Below are 23,234 nucleotides of genomic sequence, written 5' to 3'. Positions count from 1 at the left end.
GTGAACGCCCCGAAAAACACGAAACCTTACGCAACCCCACTTACCGGTCACACTGATGAACTTGATGAAATAAATGTACGCACAACTAAAAACAGCACAGGCATGGATTACTTCAGTGGTCATTTTGTTAACACTGACCTGTCAACAGAGGCTTTCCTCATATTTAATCAGAGGAGAGAAGTCTTTTATTTTGAGGGAAATAAATCAGATCAATCCAGGCACAAATCACTCCTCATCTGTCTTGTTCAAACTGCTTGATATCAGTTATGTCCAGAGGAAAAAGACCCTCATTATATGTCGATTGGCCGGCTCGCAAAGAACTAACATTAAGTTGATAACTGACCAGCACAGGACAACCACACCTTACCACACAGACCGTGTCATTATCACCGTGGTACATTATAGTGATAGAGACCACTCTTATGTGAATTTGACCAGAGTACAGAGTCAGTCTCCAGGCAACATCAATAACCCCTTATTTGATTCAATGACACAATTCAACTTTGAGCACCATATACTCCTCCGTTGCATCCACCCTCTCTCAGCCTCTCTATCGAGGCTCTTCAAGGGCAAAGTTAGTCATTAAAAGACCTTTGCCTTATAATTGATGATTGAATTGTGCATAATCTATAAAATTTGACTATCATGATATGCAAACATTTCCAGGGACAGTCCAACCCTTTTATTCCAACATATTTTTTTCTTTCAGCTCGTTATATCTTGTCTAATATGGCTGTCCCTCTAAAGATTTCATTGTTATATAGTTATAGATGTGTCTCTCTAAAAGTGTTAATAAAAATGTTGAAATTTGATATATTTTTCTCAGTTGTCTTGTAAGTTCAATAGAAAAACAGGTTCTACAACCCAAACATTTGTATCAGAAACCATCCTTAACTTGTAATCATTGTTTACGCTGCAAACTAGTAAACATGGTCAAAGACATAGTTGAAAGGTGACAAAATGTAAAAAAAAATGTAGGATTTATTTCATTTAAAAAGTGATATATTTATCTAATTTTATGTCGTGACACTGTATTGTTAAATAAAGATCACCAATACATCAAAATGTAGGGTGAGTGACATGGATTAGAAGATAATTCCAAGTCTTTTCTCCTAGTCCGTAATTTATGACCATGTAGCAGCTTCCCCCTCCTCTCCTTTAGGTTACTACAGAGTGAACCCACTGACCCTCTCTTGCAACTGGCAGTATAGTATATCAACATATAGGCTATAGATCACACGCATAAACACATCATCTGTCCCATATTCATCATATGTATTGGTATTTACTTTAATCTTAAAACTGTAATTGCAAGTCGTCATTATGCTGGTTTTACTGGTATTTTTAGATGTGAAATACCAGGTTTAAGCATGAGGAGTGGTTGATGCCTCTAAGTACCTTGCATGCTATGTGCAGGGATGAGGGGGAAGCCCATCCCCCTCTATACATACAACATACACATGAACCCATCGACCCTTCTCCTCAACACATAAACAGAGGACACGCTATGCCCTCGTTTGATTGACAATACCTGTCTTTGAACATTGTAACCATGTAAAGTCACCTAACAACCTCAACGCCACCAGGTGAGCAAACCACCCACTCTTATTGTCAAAACACAATAATGGTTAACCTTTGGTAACAGTAAACCAAGGCAAAGGGTTATGTTTGTGAAGGCTGTATGTAACAGGGACCAGGTCGATAGAAAAAGCTTCCCACCCCCCACAGCATTCCTTTGCAGCACATGAACCCAATGAACCTACTCTGAGTTCATGGGTGCTGAAGACCACCCCCATCATTTCCATCTCTCCATCTCCCTTCCCCCTACATCCCATCCCCCACCTGTTTTCTGCGTCTTTTTTCCTCTCCACCCCTCCTCTCATTATAGTCACTTGTATTGACATGCTTGAGAATTCAACTTGAGTGACCATGTTAAGCTAAAGCTTATGGATGGTGCCTTTGTCGTTGAAGTGGGTCAAAGTGCAGTGCTTCGAAGTTGTCCCTAATGTGAGAAATGAAATTTTCTTCAGAGTTGAAGTGGAAAGATGCACAACAGGAATACCATCAGTTCTTTTACCTTTGATGTTACATTAACGTTCAAATTAATTGTATATACAGTGCTGGAGCTTGTGTCCTCATGTAGCATATGTAGGCCGATAGTTCATGTCAGGGCAAGGCTCAGAAAACCCAAATATCAAATATCCTATAACTAATGTTCCCTTGATGACTTTCACAAGGAAATATGTTGTAAAGTCTAGCACATTGCGGCAGCACGAAGCTCTCAGGTAGTGAAAGCATGCAAACGTTCCGGTAAGGCCAAATGTGCGAGCAGGTGTGGTGAGAGCGAGACACCACAACAGAAATCTGATCTGCCTGCTTGAAGACAGAAGCCTAAAGAGAGAGCTAAACTGTAAACTGTCTACCCAATTTCATTGCAGAGGCATCTCATGTTTCACCTGGAAACCAGGACAGCTGGGGAACAATAACACACTGTTGCCTTCGTGTCTGCACTGCACTGGTCTATCTGTCTTCTCCTTCACCTTGCTAACTAGTTACAGAATTCCCCCTCTTACTGTCATGTTATTGAATATGTTGACAAAGCAACCAAATAAACCTGCTTTCTACTGTTGATGTGCATAGTTGCCTATAGTGCCTCACAGCATGGAGTTGTTTCACTTTATTTCAGAAAGCATACATGCACCAATAAGCTGAACCATTTGTATAACTTGTAGGCTACCACTATTACTTTACAAGTAAGAGTTAAAACCAAGCTGATGACTCTGTGAACTCTAACCAGAGCCCTATAATCGTCAGTCACCCCATAAACCAGTTTAAGGGGTCCAAACCCCAAATAGAGTGCACAGTTAACCGAGGCCTGATTCATGGCAGAACTAAATGCACCATTGCTGGCTAACTTAAGTATTTATTCTCAATTTAAATGTGATTATGTTTGAAACAGCCTAGTGCTAAGCAATCACTTAGTTTGTCAAAATGTTCAACCTATACCAGCCTTAGTCTTTGATACTGATTGATTCTAAAGTGGCATTGGTGGAAAAAGCACTTTCATAACCGTTACTTGTCAAATGTCAAGAAGTAAACTGAGCTCGGCTTCATGCGGTAGCCTACCACTGCTGCAGCCTCTCGGGACAACATTACGTCAATATAAAGGCTAATTTAACAATACATCTACACAAACAAGTGAAAACATTGAGATTTATTTAAAAAAACAGTCAAACTCCGTCTTCCGCCAAGGCTGCTGTGTCTCTCCCCGCTCACATTTACGAAGCGGAGAAATGTGTTTCACTGTATAAACAGAAGCGATCTTCACATGGCGGAGAGATGCTCCGCTGCTAGATTGTGAATGAAAACGAATGACACGCCCCCTGCGAAGCCTAGCCAGTGGCGTAAGCAGATTCTATAATCACGCCCCCAGGAATGGAACGTCTAGCGACCAATGAGGAGCCGGCTGAGGTTATCGCTGTTGCATAATTTGGCTGAAGCGCTTCACGTTTCAGCAGTCCGGCACACAGTGTGAAAAGATGGAGCGGGACGACATACACAAGAGGTGGAGAACAAAAAAAGCACAGGCATTAGCGCAGGAGATGTGTATTCATGTTGAAAATATTTGCCACCAACGGAACAAATTTCTTCTCAACAACATATAAGGCTGTTATTAGCATAGAGAAATAAATAGTTTAACACGAGACGAGGTTTAATAGGCCTACATCTATTAGTTTACAGTAAGGTTGCTGACAAAAAGACATCCAGATACACACAGGCTGTAATACACATACTTATAAGAAAACACCATATTTTCTTTTTTATATTTTTTGATTTGATTAATCCTGACCATCCAGACAGTTTGTAACAATAGTTTGGTTCAAATGTGAATATATCTATCTATCTATCTATCTATCTATCTATCTATCTATCTATCTATCTATCTATCTATCTATCTATCTATCTATCTATCTATGTCTGTCTGTCATTTAGAGCCCAATATAAATAGGCTAATGCCTCTTCTAGATTTGCCATTCTCGGTGCGGTGAGTGATGTAATCGTTGCGGTTTTATTTATATGTTTCAAGTTTATCCTTGACTCCAGAAATGTGATGTAATCTACATCAGAAGACTGACTCGACCTTCTAAATCTACACCAAGAAACAAATAGTTTGTGATGTACACGTGATTGATTTGAGATTAGCATAGGTGGGGATGGGGGTGGTCCAATGTATATGTCATATAAACTTTAACTGGTGACGTCATTATATGATAGTTTGGAGTTGACTATGAAAGAGTGACTGGACTCACGTGCATTCAAATGAGTTTTATTTCGATGTAGCTGTAAATCACCACCTCACATTCTCACTGTCTTGTTCACCTCCTACAAAGCAGTTCCTGGACTGTGATGAGTGTTTAAATGTTATAAACAGGAACGACACAGTGTTACATTTGTTTTAAGGTGGATTTTCCGTTTAAGGAGTAAATCCAAACTCTGTCACGTGGAGAGGGCTCCCTCTAGTGTTAAAAACCGAAAATGTCGTTCACTTCAGTTCTTTGTACAGTGTGTTTAGTTTATGTAAACTTTAATTGAGGCTTACTGTAACTGTGAAACATAAAACAAACTTTAAACACGATTCGCCAGTGTTTGTTAAAGCTAAGAAAAAGACAGTAAAAACATAAAAACCCATGAATAAAATACCACTCACAGTAAATATTAGGTTTCTCGTTGACTCTGATTGGTCTGTTTGCACTGTTAAAGGCTGCAAATCCATCAGTGTGGTCCAGTCTTTATTTATTTATTTAATTATACACAGAACAGGGGTTGAGACATAAAGTGAGAAAATAACACAAGAACTAGACAATACCCAACAACACCCTAAAATATAAACAAACAAACAAAAACAAATCAGTTAGTATAAAAATCACCATACTAATAACAAAAAATATTATAATAATGCCAGCCAATTACCAGGGTCGTTTGTTCGTTTGTGTGTGTGTGTGTGTGTGTGTGTGTGTGTGTGTGTGTGTGTGTGTGTGTGTGTGTGTGTGTGTGTGTGTGTGTGTGTGTGTGTGTGTGTATGCATGAGTCTGTGTGTGCATCTAAAACAACAAGAAAAAACAGAGGTGAGAGGGAAGATTAAGAAATAAGGTTATCAAATCAAAAAATCAATTAAGAAAGGGGAAAACAAGGGGAGTAAATAATAACAGTGGAGAGAAAGAAAAACAAAACAAAATAACAATAATAATAACAACAACAATAATAATAATAATAATAATAATAATAATAATAATATTTTAAAAAATCAAACTAAAAACTGATCAGTGGGATCAGAGGGGCTGCTGGGGTCAGGTGGATTGGGCCTGTTTGTCACAGTGGGGCTGCACCCTAGCCTTAGGGTGGGTGCTCGTCTTTTTGCAGATCATATGATCCCTTTAAGAACCGGCTCCCAAACCCACCCATGTGAGCTTTCCAGCTCTGTCAGGACACATCGGTAAATGTTTTATCTCTCAACTGGATGTCCTGGCCCTTGCCCCCTCCCTGGTGAACTCCTGCCCACCACCCCCTGAGGCTACTGTAGCATGCAGTCTTCTTTAATCTGACCTTTTCTGTTCAGACATGAGAAGCACCTGATTCAGCTGCAAGTTGCTGGAACATGCACAGAGAGTCTCATACAGTATGTTGTAAAATGCACCTCATAGCAGCATTTACAGTATAATACACCTAATTTAACATAATTATTCAGTATTTGATTCCAGCAGTTTAATGTAAGATTATACTGTTATGCACTATGTATCACATATTTGTACTTAATTAGCCTATGTTTCTCATATAACATCATTTTCATGTAAAAGATTACAGGATATTATACTAATAAACAAAATTATATATCATAAACAAAATAAAGCAAGTATGATCCTTGCATGAAAGTTTGCACAATCATGTAGACAACTTACAGAGTATGTTGCAAACATCTTAACATTTTTATAAATAGTAAATCATACAACATATATAGTATATTAATATATTGCTTTTTTATGGGCCCTGAACATAAAGATAGGGTTTGTTAATGGAGAGACTAGCCTAGATATGTCCTCAGCTCAGCCTGAAGCACACAATTAGTGGTGAGATCATTACTAAATATAATGGACAATAAAGTAAATAAAAAAATAAAATTCTGCTACATAAAATGTTGTATATTTTGCCTAATTGGAGATGTTTCTCTACCCTTTGGTTCTCTCTTGTGAAATAATACATAGTTTCAACTCTTTTTGCCCCTGAAAATAATTCAAATCAAACAATCTGCAAAAGTAAAATCATTCTTCAACTGAACTGCTCACAAATAATTGAAATGAAACCTGTGACAAGGGGTCCAAAGATGATATTACATTGTCTTTAGGGGTAACTGGAAAAGAAAGGTTGGTTTGAAACCGCTGTTCACGCCTGTGTGATTCTTCTTCATCTCTTCACTCTCGTCTGTTTTTCCAAGTTCATTGTCAAACTGAAGCAGTCTTGGCTCACCCAGCAGACAAATTATGAGGCATTTTAAGCAAGTTTAGCAAATTAGATCCTTAATATAGACACATTTTAATTTCTCCCTCTATTATCTGTACATCTTTGTGTCATATGCTTCCTCTTTTCGTGTTTTTCAAGTTTTTATTCACTTTCTCTGTATTTTGCGCTCAGTTGTTTCTGTGCACTAACCTCATTCCCTCCCTCTCACAATCTGTTGTATCACCCTCCTTATCCAGCAACTAACACTGAATTAATTCTCACTCAGTGGTTCCTTTTTGCAGTCTTGACTAATTTCTCTCTCTCTCTCTCTCTCTCTCTCTCTCTCTCTCTCTCTCTCTCTCTCTCTCTCTCTCTCTCTCTCTCTCTCTCTCTCTCTCTCTCTCTCTCTCTCTTTCTCTCTCTCTCTCTCTCCCCCCCCCCTTCCTCTCTCTCGCTCTCTCTCTCTGCTCACTCTTTTTCTTTTCTTTCATACTTTCTTTCTCTCCATCTGTGTTGCTGAGACTTGCTCTGGTGCCTTGAACGTAGAGCCTGCATGTTAACATCCGCACTCTGGGTGTTAAACAGAGCTGTGGCAGGTGGAATCGCTGGACCCAGTCAGTCTCCCCCCGTCCCTCTCTCTCTCCATTGCTCTCTCTCTCTCTCTCTCTCTCTCTCTCTCTCTCTCTCTCTCTCTCTCTCTCTCTCTCTCTCTCTCTCTCTCTCTCTCTCTCTCTCTCTGTCTCTCTCTCATACTTGCTCCTCATCTCTCCGTCCGCTTTTATTCATTTCTGTGTATGGGTAAGGAGGGCTAACATGGACTCTTTGGATCTTTTTATCTTTTTAATGCTGCTGTGTTTCCAATGGACATCTGTCCCTGCTGCTGGTAAGGTCGTAATTAACATAACAATCAGCATCATGTGAGATTTTCTTTTTGCCTTGATTAGAGTTGCAGATTTTGTGAGGTGCATTAGTGGAACACTAGTAAAATCCAGAAATAACAATCGGATTTGAGTAGTATTTGAGGAACGCAGTCGTAATGTAATTGAACATAACTAATTATTTGTTCAGGAGCTGCAGTGGTTTCAGATTAGAAATGATGAAAAAGAGTTAAATGAGATACATCAGACACTTTTTTGTTGAAAATGTAATTCAGAATCACTGTGAACTCAAACAATAAGAACAAGAGTTAAATGGATTTTTCTATTCTACTGTTTTTCAGAGGAAATTACCTGGACCTACACTGGTAAGTTCAAGTTCAAGTTTATTTGTAGAGCAGACAAAAGCAATTCAAAGTGACCCGAAGTTTGAGTGTAGAAAAAGGCATTCTACATACAGAAGGCAACTGGAAGCCTGTGAGATATACAGTATAATCTGGGGCCAATCTATTGTGAGCTCTATGGATCAGTAGCAAAATCTTACAGTTAAGTGGAAATATTATTAAAGCGGAGTGATCAATTTGATTTTTTTGGTCCTTGTCAAGATACAAGCAGCTGCAATTGACAAATGCGTGCACAAGTTTTCCTGAAAATAAGTGGAACTATCTGAATCTTTTTTTTATGCTTTTACCCATTTTCAATGCACATGTTAAACCTGTATCTCTAAATCAGGACTGTCATAAAAGCTTTTCTAACTTGGACAGGATTTGTGTATTTCCTCCCACTCCTTCTCCCTCTGTTTCCCTCTGTTTCTCTCTCTGTCTGTATTAGTTACAGTTCAACAAGCTGGCATGAGCGCAGCAGTCACACAGAGATGATGAAGGGGTGGATGGAGATAGAGAGGAAGAGTGCAAGAAAAAGACTGACAGAAGCACAGGGATGAGGCGAGCAAGAGAGGAGAGAGGCTGTTGGTCAGAGAACGAGAGAGAGCGAGAGAGACAGAGAAAGAGAGAGAGAGAGAGGGAGAGGGAGATGGGACGGGATGAAGCAAAAGCATACCAAATCATGCCCTGTATTGTTGCAGCGCACAATAACCTATGTGTTTATTGTGTGGTGGACCCACACTGGCTGCCTATGCTGTGGACAATGACATTGTGGTAATGAATGGGGCACACACTCTCTTGCCACTCTCTGCATGTATTCAGGAGAGCGATGTACAGTACATACATACAGAATACACTGCAAGCTGTGGAGGCTGTGCCAGGAGCAAACTGGTATCTATAGAAAGTCCATTTAGGCATTATATTATAGATACAGGGGAAGTAACACATGGTACTGAAAAAGTAGTTGCCAATATGTTAAGTGAGGTTAACATATTGCAAGTTTTGCAAAGGTATGTCAAGTCTTAGCAAATCCATACATTTATTGAGTGTGGGAGGCATAGCATTGCATGATGTGTCTTTTGCAGAGTTGTTAGTTGAAGTGGAAATTCAGTTTTAGAAACGCACTACATTTTATCACATGGAAGAACAGAATTGCCCGGTTTATTGTGAGGTGAGGTGAGGTGTGAAGTTAGTATCACATCACCCATCATTCTCCTTCTCATGTTTTCAGTGAGTCGGTCTGCATATGTGTGTGTGTGTGTGTGTGTGTGCATCTGCGGCTTTGTTCCTGTCTGAACTCAGAAGAAGGGATAGCATGCTAGGAGAGGTAAAGCGGCGCACAGGGTCAGAATTTTCGGCCTCCGGTTGCCAAGGAGACCTCCATGGTGACCAATGGCAGGACCGCGGGACTCACTTTTGAAGTTGAGTCGTGGTGCGGGGCTCTGCTGTAGCAAGGGGTAGGGGGCAGAGAACAGATTAGAATTGCAAGGTGGGGGTTGTGGGCACTGAGAGAGACGAGGTGGTATGTGTACATCATTAATGTAAAGCCCCCTCCTCACTTTGTGTGTATGAGGAGAGGTGACAGAGCGGTGGAGTGAGCCTACTGTATTCACTGTATGTGTGTGAAAGAAGCTGTTTACTGTGAACAAGATTCTATCACACCCAAATTAGGACCCAGGGTTTACAAATATGGAAGAAAACACTATGCATTGTGGGGTAAATTCTCTCTTAAATATTTCTACCTCTCTTCAGATAAAAACATGCTTGATCAAAAACTTCACGCGAACACATGGTTGGATAATTTTGTGTTTTTCTGTGTACAATGTGGCAGCGGTGTGCCTGTTTTCTAAAGCATTCCTCTCTTTGCAATTGAAATTCAGATTCTTTCACTCACATGTCACCCTCTTTCTCTTTCAGACTCTTTATTCTAACTTTCTTTTATTATGCAATTGGGCTGACCAGTCTCCTTCTTTTTTTTTTTACCCAGTGGACCACAGTCTCAATCACTTTCCCCGCTTTCACCTACTTTTCAATATTTCTCTGTCCAGTTTTTAATTGAGTTCCCCTGAATCAATCAAATCAAAATCAAACAAAGGTAATTTCCAAAAGTATATAGCAAGCATAGTACCAGGCGTATGTAGGAGATCCTCCTCTTTATGCAGCACATATTTACAATAATGCAGCTGTAAACATCCAACATGCATAAAGATTCATATAAAATGTACAGAAAACGGTGCATTGTTTTCTTCCTGTAAACGTATAATTAAAAAAATTGGAACGATTTTTTATGTAAACTTAAATTCTTCTCCAATTTTAGAAAATGTTATATTTGATATTATTATTTAGTATTTGAGGACCAGATAGTACTGTTAATTATATAATAAACAACATAAACATAAAAATATTTCTAGATTTTTGCCAGCCATGACGGAAAATAATTTTATCACGTTTCTGGATATTACATTTAGATTTACAATGTTAAAATCTGTTGATGGGATACAATAATCCCATCGGTTTGGAGGGCAGCTGCATTGAATCGAAACAAGACGTTTAATATGTATGCAATTATAAAATCATCCCACTGACATGAAGAAAGAGACATTTCATATCAGTAAAATAGATTTATATTTTAATTGTATCATATTTTATATATAACATTATATATTATATCATCTCATCTCAATGTCAGGCTTTTTGTGTAAAAAATACTTACTGCAACTTCAAATAGATTTTTCAATTTAAAGAAACAAAATTATTTTCGTGGCATTAATTTTACATTTATTGTGACCTAATATTGCAGCAATTTAATTTGTGGTCAGTATTGACATCTTTCAGCTCTGTACTTCATGAGGCTTTTCTGTTATTGTAATTTAACTACAATGATACTAAAAGAAAATGGAATCTCTATTTAGTGAAAATGTTGGTTTAATCTGTGTTTGTTTGATAGCAAAGACAGTGCTGCTAATCCCTTTTAAACCTAATGGTGAAAAAACTTTAATTGAATATTTTTTGGAACCCTCAAACTTCATACATATGATTTGTTAAAAGACATGTTCACAATTCTTCAAGCCAGTTGAAAAACAACAGTCAAGTGCAATTATAAACACAGAAAGATATTTTCCTTGCTGTAATCATTCCTCCTGTTCATACTGACTATTAAGAGATCTCCTTAATGTGCTTTCAATGTAAGTGATGAGGGCCAAAATCCACAGTGTGTCCACACAGTCATTTTGAGTAAAAATGCATTTAAAAGTTTATGTGAAGCTTATATGAGGCTTCAGCAGTCTGAGTTACTCATATCAAGAAGATATCTGCCATTTATATATATATCTGCTATTTACATTCTTTTTGACATCAGTGTGTTTCCCTGTTGAGCTGGGGTGGAAGTAAAGGAATAAAAAGACTAACGTTGGCACTAAAAAGACTAACATTGAAAAATATATATTGATCTGACTCATTTGGATCACTGAAGCTTCATATTAGCTTCAGATAAACTTTTTAATACATTTTTGTACAAACTTGTAGATTTTGTTCCCCATCACTTACATTAATTATAGGTGCATTATGAAGCTATTTTTTAATGGTCAGTATGAACTGGAGGAATAATTATAGCAAAAAAAAACATGTTTGAATGTTTATTTGGTCTCCTGACTGTTGTTTTAAGACAGACTTGAAAAATTGTGAACCCGTCCTTTAAATTCTCATCCACGACGCAGTGAAAACAGAACATCAAGGAACAAGTGTCCCCCTTAATTAGAGACTGATCAAAGGAGGCTTTTGACTGGATCTCTGGGAGCCACTGTGCTCTGTGACTGGGTGACATCACTGTATCTGTTTTTCCTCTGCCAAAGGCCTGGTGGGTCAGTCCGAGTGGTCGCAGTATTTCCCTGACTGCGGTGGTACTTCCCAGTCCCCAGTTGACGTGGTAACCACCCAGACTAAATATGACCCCAGTTTGATCCCTGTGACCCCACTGGGCTATGGTCAACATGGAAACAAGCCCTTCTCACTGTACAATAATGGACACACAGGTAACTATGACAGCCAAATGATTTTAAGCACCAAATATGACCCTCCTTTAGGTATCCTAGCAGGTTTATGGTTTGTCTGTTCATACTGAAGCACCCTAAATGTAACCTGGCAGCAAATTTATGGAAACCTTTTATTGGCGGTTCTTAAAACAAGTGTTGAGTTGCGCTTTCTCATCATATATCCACTTATTATTTATTGTTCAGTTATCTTTTTCATGTCAGGTTGATTTAGAGAAAACAAATCCAATGTTTTTGTTTCATTCTTCTCTCCATCAGCGGTGATTGACCTGCCAGATTGGATGGGATTAGGTGGGCTGCCCTGGCTGTTTACAGCTGTACAAATGCACCTTCACTGGGGCAGCGGCGGTCCAAGCCACGGGGGCAGTGAACACACCATCAACGGACAGAGTGCCGATGCAGAGGTATGTTCAATTAAAGCCAACTGTAGAAATCAATCTCACAGCTGAGTTGAGTCATGACATAGACGAAAGGACAGTTAAGGACAAAAAGGGTGATACGGGAATGTTTTGCAGTCGTTAGGACCAAGATCAATAAATCTGATATTATTTACATTGAAGGACAAAAAGTGTTAAAAGAAAAATTGTAAATTTAGCCAAAAAATCTTCTGAATTAACATTTATAATTTCCTTGAAACATGATGATCATATAGTTCAGATTCCCACTAATCCCTGAACAAAACAGAGAAACTAAAAGGGCATCAGGATGCCAGTCTTCCATTAACATGACAAACTGTCCAACTTTCTGAGATAAGTGAGACGTAATTGAGCCTTTGTAATAACCACAATAACAAGGAATTTAATTTTAGCTGTGAAGAAATACTGTGCAGAAATAGGCGCCCTAAACACTGAGACAAGAGAAAAGACTTTGGGAGGCTGTTGTTAATAGGAAATAAAACAACAATAAAAAAACACTAAAACTCTAAAAGAGTAAAAATAAGCAACTTAATAACCTTTGGAGGGAGTGAGGGACAGTATGGAGAAAGAGAGGAGAAAGAACAGAGTAAGGAGAGAAGGTGAGTTGTCGCAGCACCTCAGTTCCTGTCCATCTGTCACGGGTCAGGTATGCCAACATTATAGTTTCTCTGGAGGGCGGGGCAGGTGGAGGGTTGAAGTGGGGGGAATTCAAGTACATCAAAGAGACTGAGGTCATGCAGAGTTAAAGAAATGATGAGCAAAAAATACAAACAAAAAACAAGAGAAATATTAGTTTAAAAAAAGGGACCTGACATGCATGAGTGGTCTTATTACATAATGAGACAATTAAGCTCGCTCTCATTCACATCCGTCTTCCCTCCTCGCTGTTTATTTTTCCTCGGACATTCTCTCAGAAGGTTAACTGAGTTAGCGGACGGCCTCCCCCTCTTCCATGTCTCTCCCTTTACTCTCTTATTTTAACCCATGGCTGGCTGTCAGGAGTATAACTCAATTATCAAGTTATCGATGTAAATGGTCAAAACTATCCGTGCTCTTCCTCTCTCTCCAGCTACATGTGGTGCACTACAACTCTGAACTCTACCCCAACATGTCCGCAGCAATGACACAGAGGAACGGCCTGGCTGTTTTAGGGATTCTCATTGTGGTAATAAAGCAATACTGTTATACAGAAGCAGTACACAAAATTAAAATAATATTCCTTGTATTTTGATCAATGTAATGAGCATTCAAGGTGAAGTTTTGTCTTTCTAGACCGGTGAGGAGACCAACCCAGCGTTTAATAACATCATCAGCTACATGAGCCGCATCAGACATGCAGGTGAGTGTGTGAGAAAAACACATGTTGTTGTTTGGCCCATTTAATTTATAATTGAGTTTTTTCTATGAAAGTTTAAAGTATATAGTGAGAAGATTTTCTTTCACCACTTACTAATTTTCAGTTTCTATCACCAGTTTTTGATTAATTGAATTCAATATATATTTATCTTCTCTCCAGTCACAGTTCATTAAATATTTCTTTCTGGAGCAAAACATAAAAAGCAGTAAACTGGATTTTATAATACTGATGGAACAATGATTGAGAGATGTTCTACAGTGTGCTGCAACAACCACTTTAGGTTTAGATTTGGATGATATTTGGCAATAGTTATGATTTCAAGATCATATTTATGAATTTTTTTCACACCTTCCATCCACTGGCAGACCAGAAAGTGTCCATCCCAGCCTTTGATGTCCAGTCCCTACTACCTAAGGATCTGGGACGCTACTATCGCTATAATGGCTCCCTAACAACGCCACCCTGCTACCAGAGCGTGATCTGGACACTGTTACATGAAAGGGTTCAAATCTCCAAGGCACAGGTGAGGCTGAAACACTGCAACACAGATCCTACACCCCTCAACTCTACTTAAGAATGGGGAATTTACTTCATTCAGAAGTTAGAAATGTCAAGATAATACAAATGTTGTGTCGGTAAAAAATGAAACTTCAGTTTAAAGATACTTTACCTGGTATTAGCAAGGACTGGTGATGTGCATATTTTTGCTCTCTACACAAACAGCTGATCTAAAACAAAGCAGTAATGCTTCATTCTGCACTGTAGAAACCTACACAGCAGTTTCATGCAGCCATTCATAAAATATTTCAGCTAACAATTTCCAAATATCATCTTCCAAACCACCAAAACAACATTTTACCAAGCATGCTCTAAATGTAATAGTTTCACATATCTAGTGGAAGAAAGAGCTGTTGTTTTGTTGCTACAACTTTGAAGCTTTCACCTTATTAAACTTATTATAGTTCAGGGGCTTTAAAGTCAATTATTACCGAACTCCAGCAGAGCTTGAAATACATTAATGTGCAACGCTGTCCATCAATGTCTGACTGGAAGTGGTAGATTTCATCTTACAGAAATTCCTGTTACAGTAGAAAATCTCATAAGTCACATCAAACTCTTCCTGCTTGTTGTTTACATCATGTTAACAGAGTAAATTTACTAGATTAAGTTGGCAAAGGAAATGATTTGTTGAAATGACCTTCAGTCTATTAATGATCGGACTTAAATGATTAACAACCATTATTTAAATTAATACTTTAAACCTTACCTACAATACACTGTTGCAGCCCTTCATTAGATGTTGTAAGAAATGTCTAATTCTTTCACATTAGTGTCAAGTCAATTTTATTCAGATAGCCCAATATCACATTGCAAATTTGCCTCGAAGGATTTTACAATCTGTACAGCATATGACCCCTCTGTCCTCGAATGCAGAGTCAGCTTACATTAAGGTAATTTCATGATGACTGACATAATAAGTGAAAGCTGGTTAACGTGACTTGTAGGCATGTGGTCACCGAATCAATTTACTTTCTGTTTTACTCACTTTCTGTTTTTAAATCTAGCGCCTCAGCACTGTAACCGTATTGCATCCATCTGTGATTCATCTCTCCACTCCAGCTACTGAAGATGGAAACGGTACTTTACTCCACTAAAGCTGAAGAGGCGGACAGAATGCTTCTGCAGGACAACTACCGTGCAACTCAGTCTCTCAACCACAGGGTCATCTTCGCCTCCTTCAGTGCAGGTAGGACAGACATAGTATTTAGACATGCACTCCTTTTACGATTTTTCATGTATTAACTGATTTGTGTAAAATAGAATCGATATATCTTTATAATCTTGAGTTAACCTGTCAGATTGAAGAAATCTGGGAAGTGCATAATGTCACAGACAAATTTGTACCCTAACAGCACTTCTACATTGGTAGATTGTAAGGCCAGCAAACCGCTTGTAATGCAAACCACAATAACAAGCCAGTGGGTGGCCATGCAGACCAAAGCTGGCAATTAGTACAAACCATGCAGGGAGTGAAAAGTGGAATGTGGAGAGAAATGTGGGAATATTAAGGATTACCGGTGACTTCGTCTGTGGGAAAGAGCCTTACAGGGCGAGGGAGAAAGACAGAGGTAGAGGGGAAAGGGTAGACAAGCACGGGGACCAGTGTTTGTTTGCGAGCTGATTAGAGAAAAGGATTTGCAAAAGCTAAACACTGACTCCATTGTTATCACGCGAGTCTAACCGAGAAAAAGGGAGAGGAAAAAGAGACACACAGAAGTGAAAGAGGGAGACAGAGTGGTAGACAAAGACAAAGGAGAAAGAATTTGTGTAAAGTTCTCATTGTAGTGAGTGACTGAACTGGAAGGCCTGTTATATCAGCATTGTTGTCAAAGGCAGCAAGACTGACTAGACAACATTTTCAAACAGCTGAACAGCAGATTTTGATGAGATAAACACATGAATCATTGTATTATAATGTGTGTGTTTGTGTGTATGATTTTTCTAACGATTCATTCAATAATTTTTCTGTTGTAGAATCAGGGAAGGAACTCAGTTCTGGTAAGTTCTGGCAAGTTCAAGATTCAAGAGATGAATTTGTCACGTATATAACAGCAGTGAAATGAAAATGCAAAACTCTGACAACTGTGCAAATAGCAAAGCCATATAGCAGTATAAAAGTATATAAAGCTATCCGCAGGGGACAATAATGGAACGTCAAAAAGTCTATATGTGCATAATAAAAATAAGGTAAAAATAAAATAACTAAGAAATATAGCAAGTTATAAATATTTTTGCAGTGTGTAGGTGACAGTGGGAAAATAGCAAATGCAAGTTTTGAGGTATCAAAGGTGCTGAGCTGCAGAAAGATGCACAGTGCAATAATAGATGCAGGATATGTGTGCTGTTCTGGTGATGAATTTGGCCGTGCACTGGATCGTGCTGTGAAGGGCTTTCCTCTCCTGAGACCTCTACCAGGTAGTGAAGCCTTCAGAGAGCAGAGATGCTACTGTGGCAGTGTAAAAGGATCTCTGTAGCGCTGTGGAGATCTTCAATTGCCTCAGCTTTAAAAAAAAAAAAAAAAAAAAATCAAAGGTATGCTTAGCTAGTCACTTTCCCCACCAGGGTCTTGTTGATCCAGAGTGGTGAGTTGTCAATCCCCTGCTTCTCCCTCCTGAAGTCAACCCCCCCTAAGTCTTTGAGGGCAGTAGTCATTCAAGCAGGCTGGGTTGGTCTTCATGGGTACAGGGATAACTCTGGATGTTTTGAAGCATGTAGAGACGAAACAAAAGCACGTTAAAAATAGAGGTGACACCAGGACTAGCTGGTCAGCACAAGATTTTAGCACCCACCCAGGGATCCCATCAGGGCTGGCTGCCTTCCTGCTGTCCACTCGTCTCATAGCTCTCCTCACGTTGTTCTCTGAGAGTGTTTGTTTCTAAATAGATAAAGTCATTATTTGGTGGCGTAACAGATGATCAAATTATTACTTTTTATATAATTTAACAAGTCTTTTTTCCTCCCTTAGGTGAAGTCACTGCCATAGTGATAGGAGTGATGTGTGGCTGTGTAGGTCTGGCAGTAATCATTCGCTTCATCGTGAAGACAATACGGTAAGAAGCTTTACTGTGTTTCTCAGTCATTTCAGTGGCCTGTTTGTCACTCTGTCTCTACTCTGATAATGGCTGCAGCAGACTGGCCACCTGTCTGTTGGCTGTTCTGGTTTAACTGGGCGATCTGCAGAAACTGTCATTGTGGAAGAATCTCGTCTCATTCTCTATCTTCTATCTCTTGGCAGATTTTTTACACTCCTCCGCCATGAATCAGTCGTGGTAAACAGGTGGCATATCTGATCTCATCACTGACAAGGACACACAACTTGCACTGACAGTGTTGTTTGTGACTTCCTCTTGTGCTTGACAGATATTCTTCAGTGCTGATCATGGATCAATGCCGTGATAAACTAAATGGTGGAAGAAACATGGGAATACAACACAATTTTAAAAAAATAGAGCCCAACCGATACATCAGTACAGATAATATTTTCAGCCTCTTTTGGATTTCCACAGATATTCTGGGATCTGCTTATTTGTCAACTATTAAGCAATGATATGTCTGAGCTCATTTAGAAAGTTTGTTCACCAGAGAGCGCTGACCTTTTACTTTTGGTTTTAAAAAAATCTGCTTCAGTCCATATCTTGATGTAAACTTGGTTACAATTCATTAATAAGTTCAAAGTTCAAAGTAGACTTTATAGTGATTCACTACTATACACGTGAGATGTGTAAACTAAACAAATCACTGCTCACTAAAAAAACCTGTGTTGAAGCTGCTAGAGCAGTATAAAAAAATGAAAGACAAGTCCTGATGCAATACACCTGAGCCATTAGACCATGTGACCACAACATGAGCTGCTGTATTGTGTGCTTATACTAAAAAATGTCTGAACTATTGACCTCAAAACTACAGTGTCAGTTGGGCCCTAACAGAAATGTAAATATGTAATCCTCTTTAGGATTTCACCATAAAGATCAGCACTGGGGATAATCTGATCCTCTGACCGTTGCAGCAATAACATGGTTTCCCAATACTTTCCCAATATTATTGATTTTCTCTCATAATTACCACTCATTAATGAAAAGAAACAACAGGTTTTCTTTGTGTGTTCCTCCAGTTGCTTGAGAAAACTATAATCAAACCTACTCAAATGCTGATTTTACCTCTCCAAGCTTCGATCAGGGGTTCCCAAAGTGTCTGTGTTCACATCTGAGAGGCTTGTGTCTCAAAGACAAAAAGAATTGGAGGATTTTAAGTGTTGGATATTTTGTTTAGATCTACATTTTAAAAGGTTAAAATTTACCAGAGGGCACCATGAAAAATCATATCACAACAGTCATTCCTTTAATTTTCACTCTCAGTTAAATCTTCAAATGAGATAACATTTTTCTTGGGGTCTCTAGGATCTGTGTCAGACAGCCTTCAGCGGGACCCCAGACCTTACTTTGGGAACCACTGTCTTTCATAATGTCAATTCACTCAATAACTTTAAAATGTCATCTGCAATCCATCCATCCGAATGAAAGCAGAGAAGAGATGAAGTTTTGTCTCTTTGAAATGTTCAATTTGTGATTCTCATTCAGTCCTGTGATTCTGTCTTTTGATCTTGTGACAGCTCTACCTCTAGCTGGGACGTCCTACCCAGTAACCGGCCTGCTCCCATGCCAAGGTTCAAAACATGTTCAAATTGATAACCTTTGACCTCGAACCCTTAACTTCAACTTCTCAGACTTAAATTGCTAAACACATTACTTTTCTTTAACCAACTATTCACAGTGACTTATCCTCTTAGGCTAGACCATAACACCTCTGGTAGAGTATTAGTGCTTAACCCTTGTTCCTCAATTTAAAAACAGTTGCAGCGTGTTTAAGAACAAAAAAAGGCAGTGTCTGAAAAACTGCCATAAAATATTATAAATTAAGATTATTTTCCACTTTCACTGAGTTTAATATTTAACCAACATCAGTCCTGATCATCACCACAATTCCTTCATTTTCAGATTTTAACCCTTTAAATGCCCGTTGAGGGAGAGAAATGGGAGGGGGGAGGAAATTGTGACCTGCAGTAGTTGAACACACACACACACGCGCACGCACATATATACACACACACAACACTTTCTGACATCCATATCCATATAATTTTGGTTGCATACATTTGTTACATTGGCCTGCTGAAGTGCCCCTAGTGGAAACCAGGAAAATAGCATGTATTGCTTAAAGGGGCAAATATGAGAAAATGGTGTGGTGGAAATTTGGTGGAGAATAATACATTTTGAAGCCAGGGCTGTAAGTTGAAAGCCTAATATAATATAGTGCATGACTTTATGCTGTAATGGAAATTGTAGTTTTAATGGTTTCAATGGGGACATTTTTTGTCGTGATTACACAGTTTATTATAATAGACTTATTATAGGAAATGAGGTTGACCTTCCAAAATTGCATAAAAAAACTACCCTCTTGTCAAATTTCTGTCATATGCATTAGTACAACCAAAATTATTGCAACACCACAAGTTAAAAAGCCAAAAATGTCCCTAGTGAGGCATTTCACAGACAAGCAAAACAGTATTACCTGTATTTACACTGACAGGGATGCCTTATGAAATTCCCATGGTGTTACCTGTGCTTCAGAAATGATTTTAAACATTACATTTCTTAATTCATTCTTTAATCCTAAAGGAGTTGTATCTGCTGTATATTGATGATATACAGCAGATAAAGAATAAAGAATATCCTCCCACCACCCCTATACTCCTTCAATGTCCACTGAACGTAGCTGCTTCACCTTCCAGCTTTTGTCATGGCTGCTTTTTTTTTTTTTTTTACCAGAGCAGGTCACATCACTGAAGTCTGTAATTAACTTGTCAATTTACATACATGTCTATATCTATTGTCAACTGACTGAAAATAATATTTAAGAGAGAATTGTGCAGTCCTGTCATCACAATGAGGCTGTCAAGCATCCAGCGGAGATTCTCCCAACTTGGCACATAACAAGATTTTTGTATAGATTTAATAAATGACAAACAACATGTTAATTAGTGAGCTTTGGAGGTGCTGGTGGGCCGCTGGTTGTAGCTTTATATTTAATGGTAAATAATGAGAATTATACCGATCCTCCTATAAAACTATCGACAATAAAGCAAATAAGTGTATTTTCCAAAATGTTGAACAATTGCTTTAAAAAGTAGCCTACAGAATACAATAAAGCTGTTTTGTCTTGTTTGTAAGCAAGAGAGAGAGAGAAAGAGAGAAGAAAAGGAGAGAGTTTTTGGTTTTTGTGCTGCTAATATATAATACACAATTCAGGAGATACAGATAATACTTAAACTGGGTAAAGCACATAGCCACAAAGCATCAGTTACCATGACTGAATGAGCTGCAAACATTTATTCAATGTACTTTTAAAACGTGAAAAACATCAGAAAAACAACTTGAGGCTTCACTGGAAATGTGGCTGCTGAAGATCAGATGCTCGACTTTAGAAATGCTTCTGGGTTCAGAGATGTTTTGGCAGCAGCCATTTTGAAACAGTAGGAAAAGCAAAGGTGTTACTAACAACTTTTACAATGGATCTGTTATATTCAAGTGTCCCAGGAAGTCATAACATTGACACAGTGAACATGCATACACAATACCAAGACGCTAAGACTGAAATGAGCTAAATGGCATTACAACTGATCTTTCCTATCAAATATCTTTGTGAAAAAAGTCTTATTGAAAGCACACTGCAGATGTGGTGCAAGCATAAAGTGATCCAGTTGAGTGTTAACACGTCGTCTCTCTCCTATAGTAGTTTACTTTAACCTGACAGATTGTACTCATTTATCCACTTAACTTCTATTACCACTCATTTTTGTTCTCTATATCATCATGTTTTATTTTACTGTTACACATCTATAACTTCACTTTTAATGTTTAAATTATCTTATGCTGGACTTAACTTGAATTAACATAATTTATGGCTACACTGTATTTATTTTGAGTGTACTGGAGGTCAAACTCATACGCATCCTTCCATGTTTTCTTTAACAAATAGGGACCTCTGCTGGATAATATATAAAACTACACTAACACTGAGAAGCATCTTTGCAACAGGTGACTCAGTAGGAATGATTTTTCCTTTTAATGTTGCAGGACGAAGGACCTGGAGAAAGCAACAGAGAAAAAACAAGACATGGCTCTCAACTCGACCTCTGAAGCAGAAAAGAAAGAAGAACCATCCCCGTCTCCTCAAACTGAAAACTAGCCGACAGCACAGTCCACTTCAGGCCTGGTTCAGCAGCTCACAAACACTATCTTCTCCCCTCTCATTAATGATGTTATCACTGATACATGTCTCCTTATGGGACAGAAAGCAAACATCTTTTCACTCATCAGTTACAAAAGGAAGCAGGAAAATCGAGGGACTTTATGAAAATGTATGAAACCGAGGGACGGAAGTAACCTGGACACAGGGCAAAATCATCTGCTGCTCTAACCACATGTTTTCCATCCAAATTCAGTGACGTTGGCAGTGTCAGTACCTGCCATTCCTTCAGTTTGCACGTGAAGCACTTGGTGTAAATATGTCAGTTTGCTGGCTCTGAGTTGTACGTTTGCTCTTGCAATGCCTGGGATGCATGAATGATTCATGTAAATACTTTGTACAATATATTATACTGTTTTTTTCACGTAATTTCATCTTGTTCATCCTGCCTTGAAGCACAAGCCCACTGCACTGTATCAAATGTAATAGACTTATGACTTATGACTTTATTTGTGATTTCATATCCAATATATTATTATTTTCTGTTGCCCCAGGACCTGAGCATTGAAACAAAGTGGTCAATTTGGCATGTAAATACAGAGGAGGTGCTATCAGATGAATTAAATTTCACTGGTCTAAAGGGATTCGAAGCACACGAGTATATATAAGTATCTGTATGTGATGATCCTGTCCAAACACAAAGGATCTCTACAGAAACCAACACATGATGTCATAAATGGAGGAGCTATATTTATGTACATGTGATTGATTTGTTGAAGGAGTAGAAGACTCAATGTTTCTGCGCCATCTTTGTTTGAAATGTACATTTGAATATGGGCACCACATTAAAACACTTGAATGACAACCTCAGCTGCTTTAGATTTCTTTTTTATTTCTTTGTTACAATATCTGTATCACTGCTTCTGGACATTTTGGTGCCCTAAGTGAGACATTATTATTTTAAAGGTTGTGGTTGTTAATCCTGCAGTGAAACGGGGAGGTGAAGAGAAAAGATACTAGAGCAGAGTAAACAGTTGTATAGCCAAAGTTTATCATTTTAATTAGAAATTTCACTCCCTCTGATTTAACGGTGTGCATGAAGTAATAAAGTAAGCACATGTTTTATCTGCCTAAGTGTTTATGCATAATTATACTGCCACATGTTAGATAATCAGTCAATTCTAGAGGCAGCTTGTCATGGATGGATGCCTGTGCACATTTCTAGAAAAGTTTAAACATAAATCTTTAAAACATTATAAAATTTGTGCTCATTTCTCTACAAACTAAATGACTGCTGTTAAGGATGTTTATTATATTTATATTATGTTATGTTCTAGTTCACACTGTATGTGTGAACTAGAACAGAGTAACAATACTTTGATGTTACTTTAGAACGATTTTATTGTGTTTACGTAATCAATGCATGTTCTCTGGGTGACATTTCATGCTTCCAATTTAGTGTCATTATCTTAAAAAACAAGTTGGAATATACAGTATGTAACCGGAATGACACACCAAAAGCCTCTGACGCAAATTGAGCAGCAAGTCTACATAGAAAATCAATGTAAATGGTGCGATAACACGCAATTTCATATCAGGCGGTGCGAATGGAGCATCTGAAGCGGCGTGAATAAAGTTGGAAAAATTGAACTTTTCAGGCAACATCGCGCCGCGACATCCAATCAGCGGTGAGTTTCTTGCGACGTCACACCCGTGACGCAAGTGCGATTGAAGCCAATGAAGCCAATGAAGCGATGATCCAAAAATTGAAATTTATGATCAAGCGGCGCGATAAAAGCGATTCAAGCGATTTTTTAGCATTAGACGCTTTTGGTGTGAACGCAGATACAATA

General features: G+C 38.5%; 1 protein-coding gene across 1 annotated transcript; it reads left to right on the top strand.

The window, feature by feature from the left end:
- Positions 1-7,302: 7,302 nt before the first annotated feature.
- Positions 7,303-21,381, top strand: ca14 (carbonic anhydrase XIV). The gene is made up of 13 exons (XM_062423107.1): positions 7,303-7,378; positions 7,715-7,738; positions 11,605-11,784; positions 12,061-12,206; positions 13,288-13,383; positions 13,491-13,557; positions 13,941-14,098; positions 15,196-15,322; positions 16,111-16,134; positions 17,102-17,186; positions 17,372-17,413; positions 18,746-18,799; positions 21,270-21,381. Exons 1-13 carry the CDS (start codon positions 7,309-7,311, stop codon positions 21,379-21,381), a joined length of 1,185 nt encoding a protein of 394 aa, XP_062279091.1. The 5' UTR covers positions 7,303-7,308.
- The last annotated feature ends 1,853 nt before the right edge of the window (positions 21,382-23,234 follow it).

The sequence above is a fragment of the Scomber scombrus genome, chromosome 7 (genome assembly GCF_963691925.1).
Source record: "Scomber scombrus chromosome 7, fScoSco1.1, whole genome shotgun sequence".
Classification (NCBI taxonomy): domain Eukaryota; kingdom Metazoa; phylum Chordata; class Actinopteri; order Scombriformes; family Scombridae; genus Scomber; species Scomber scombrus.
Note: the sequence above shows the minus strand (reverse complement) of the source record. Positions and strands in the feature narration are given on the sequence as shown.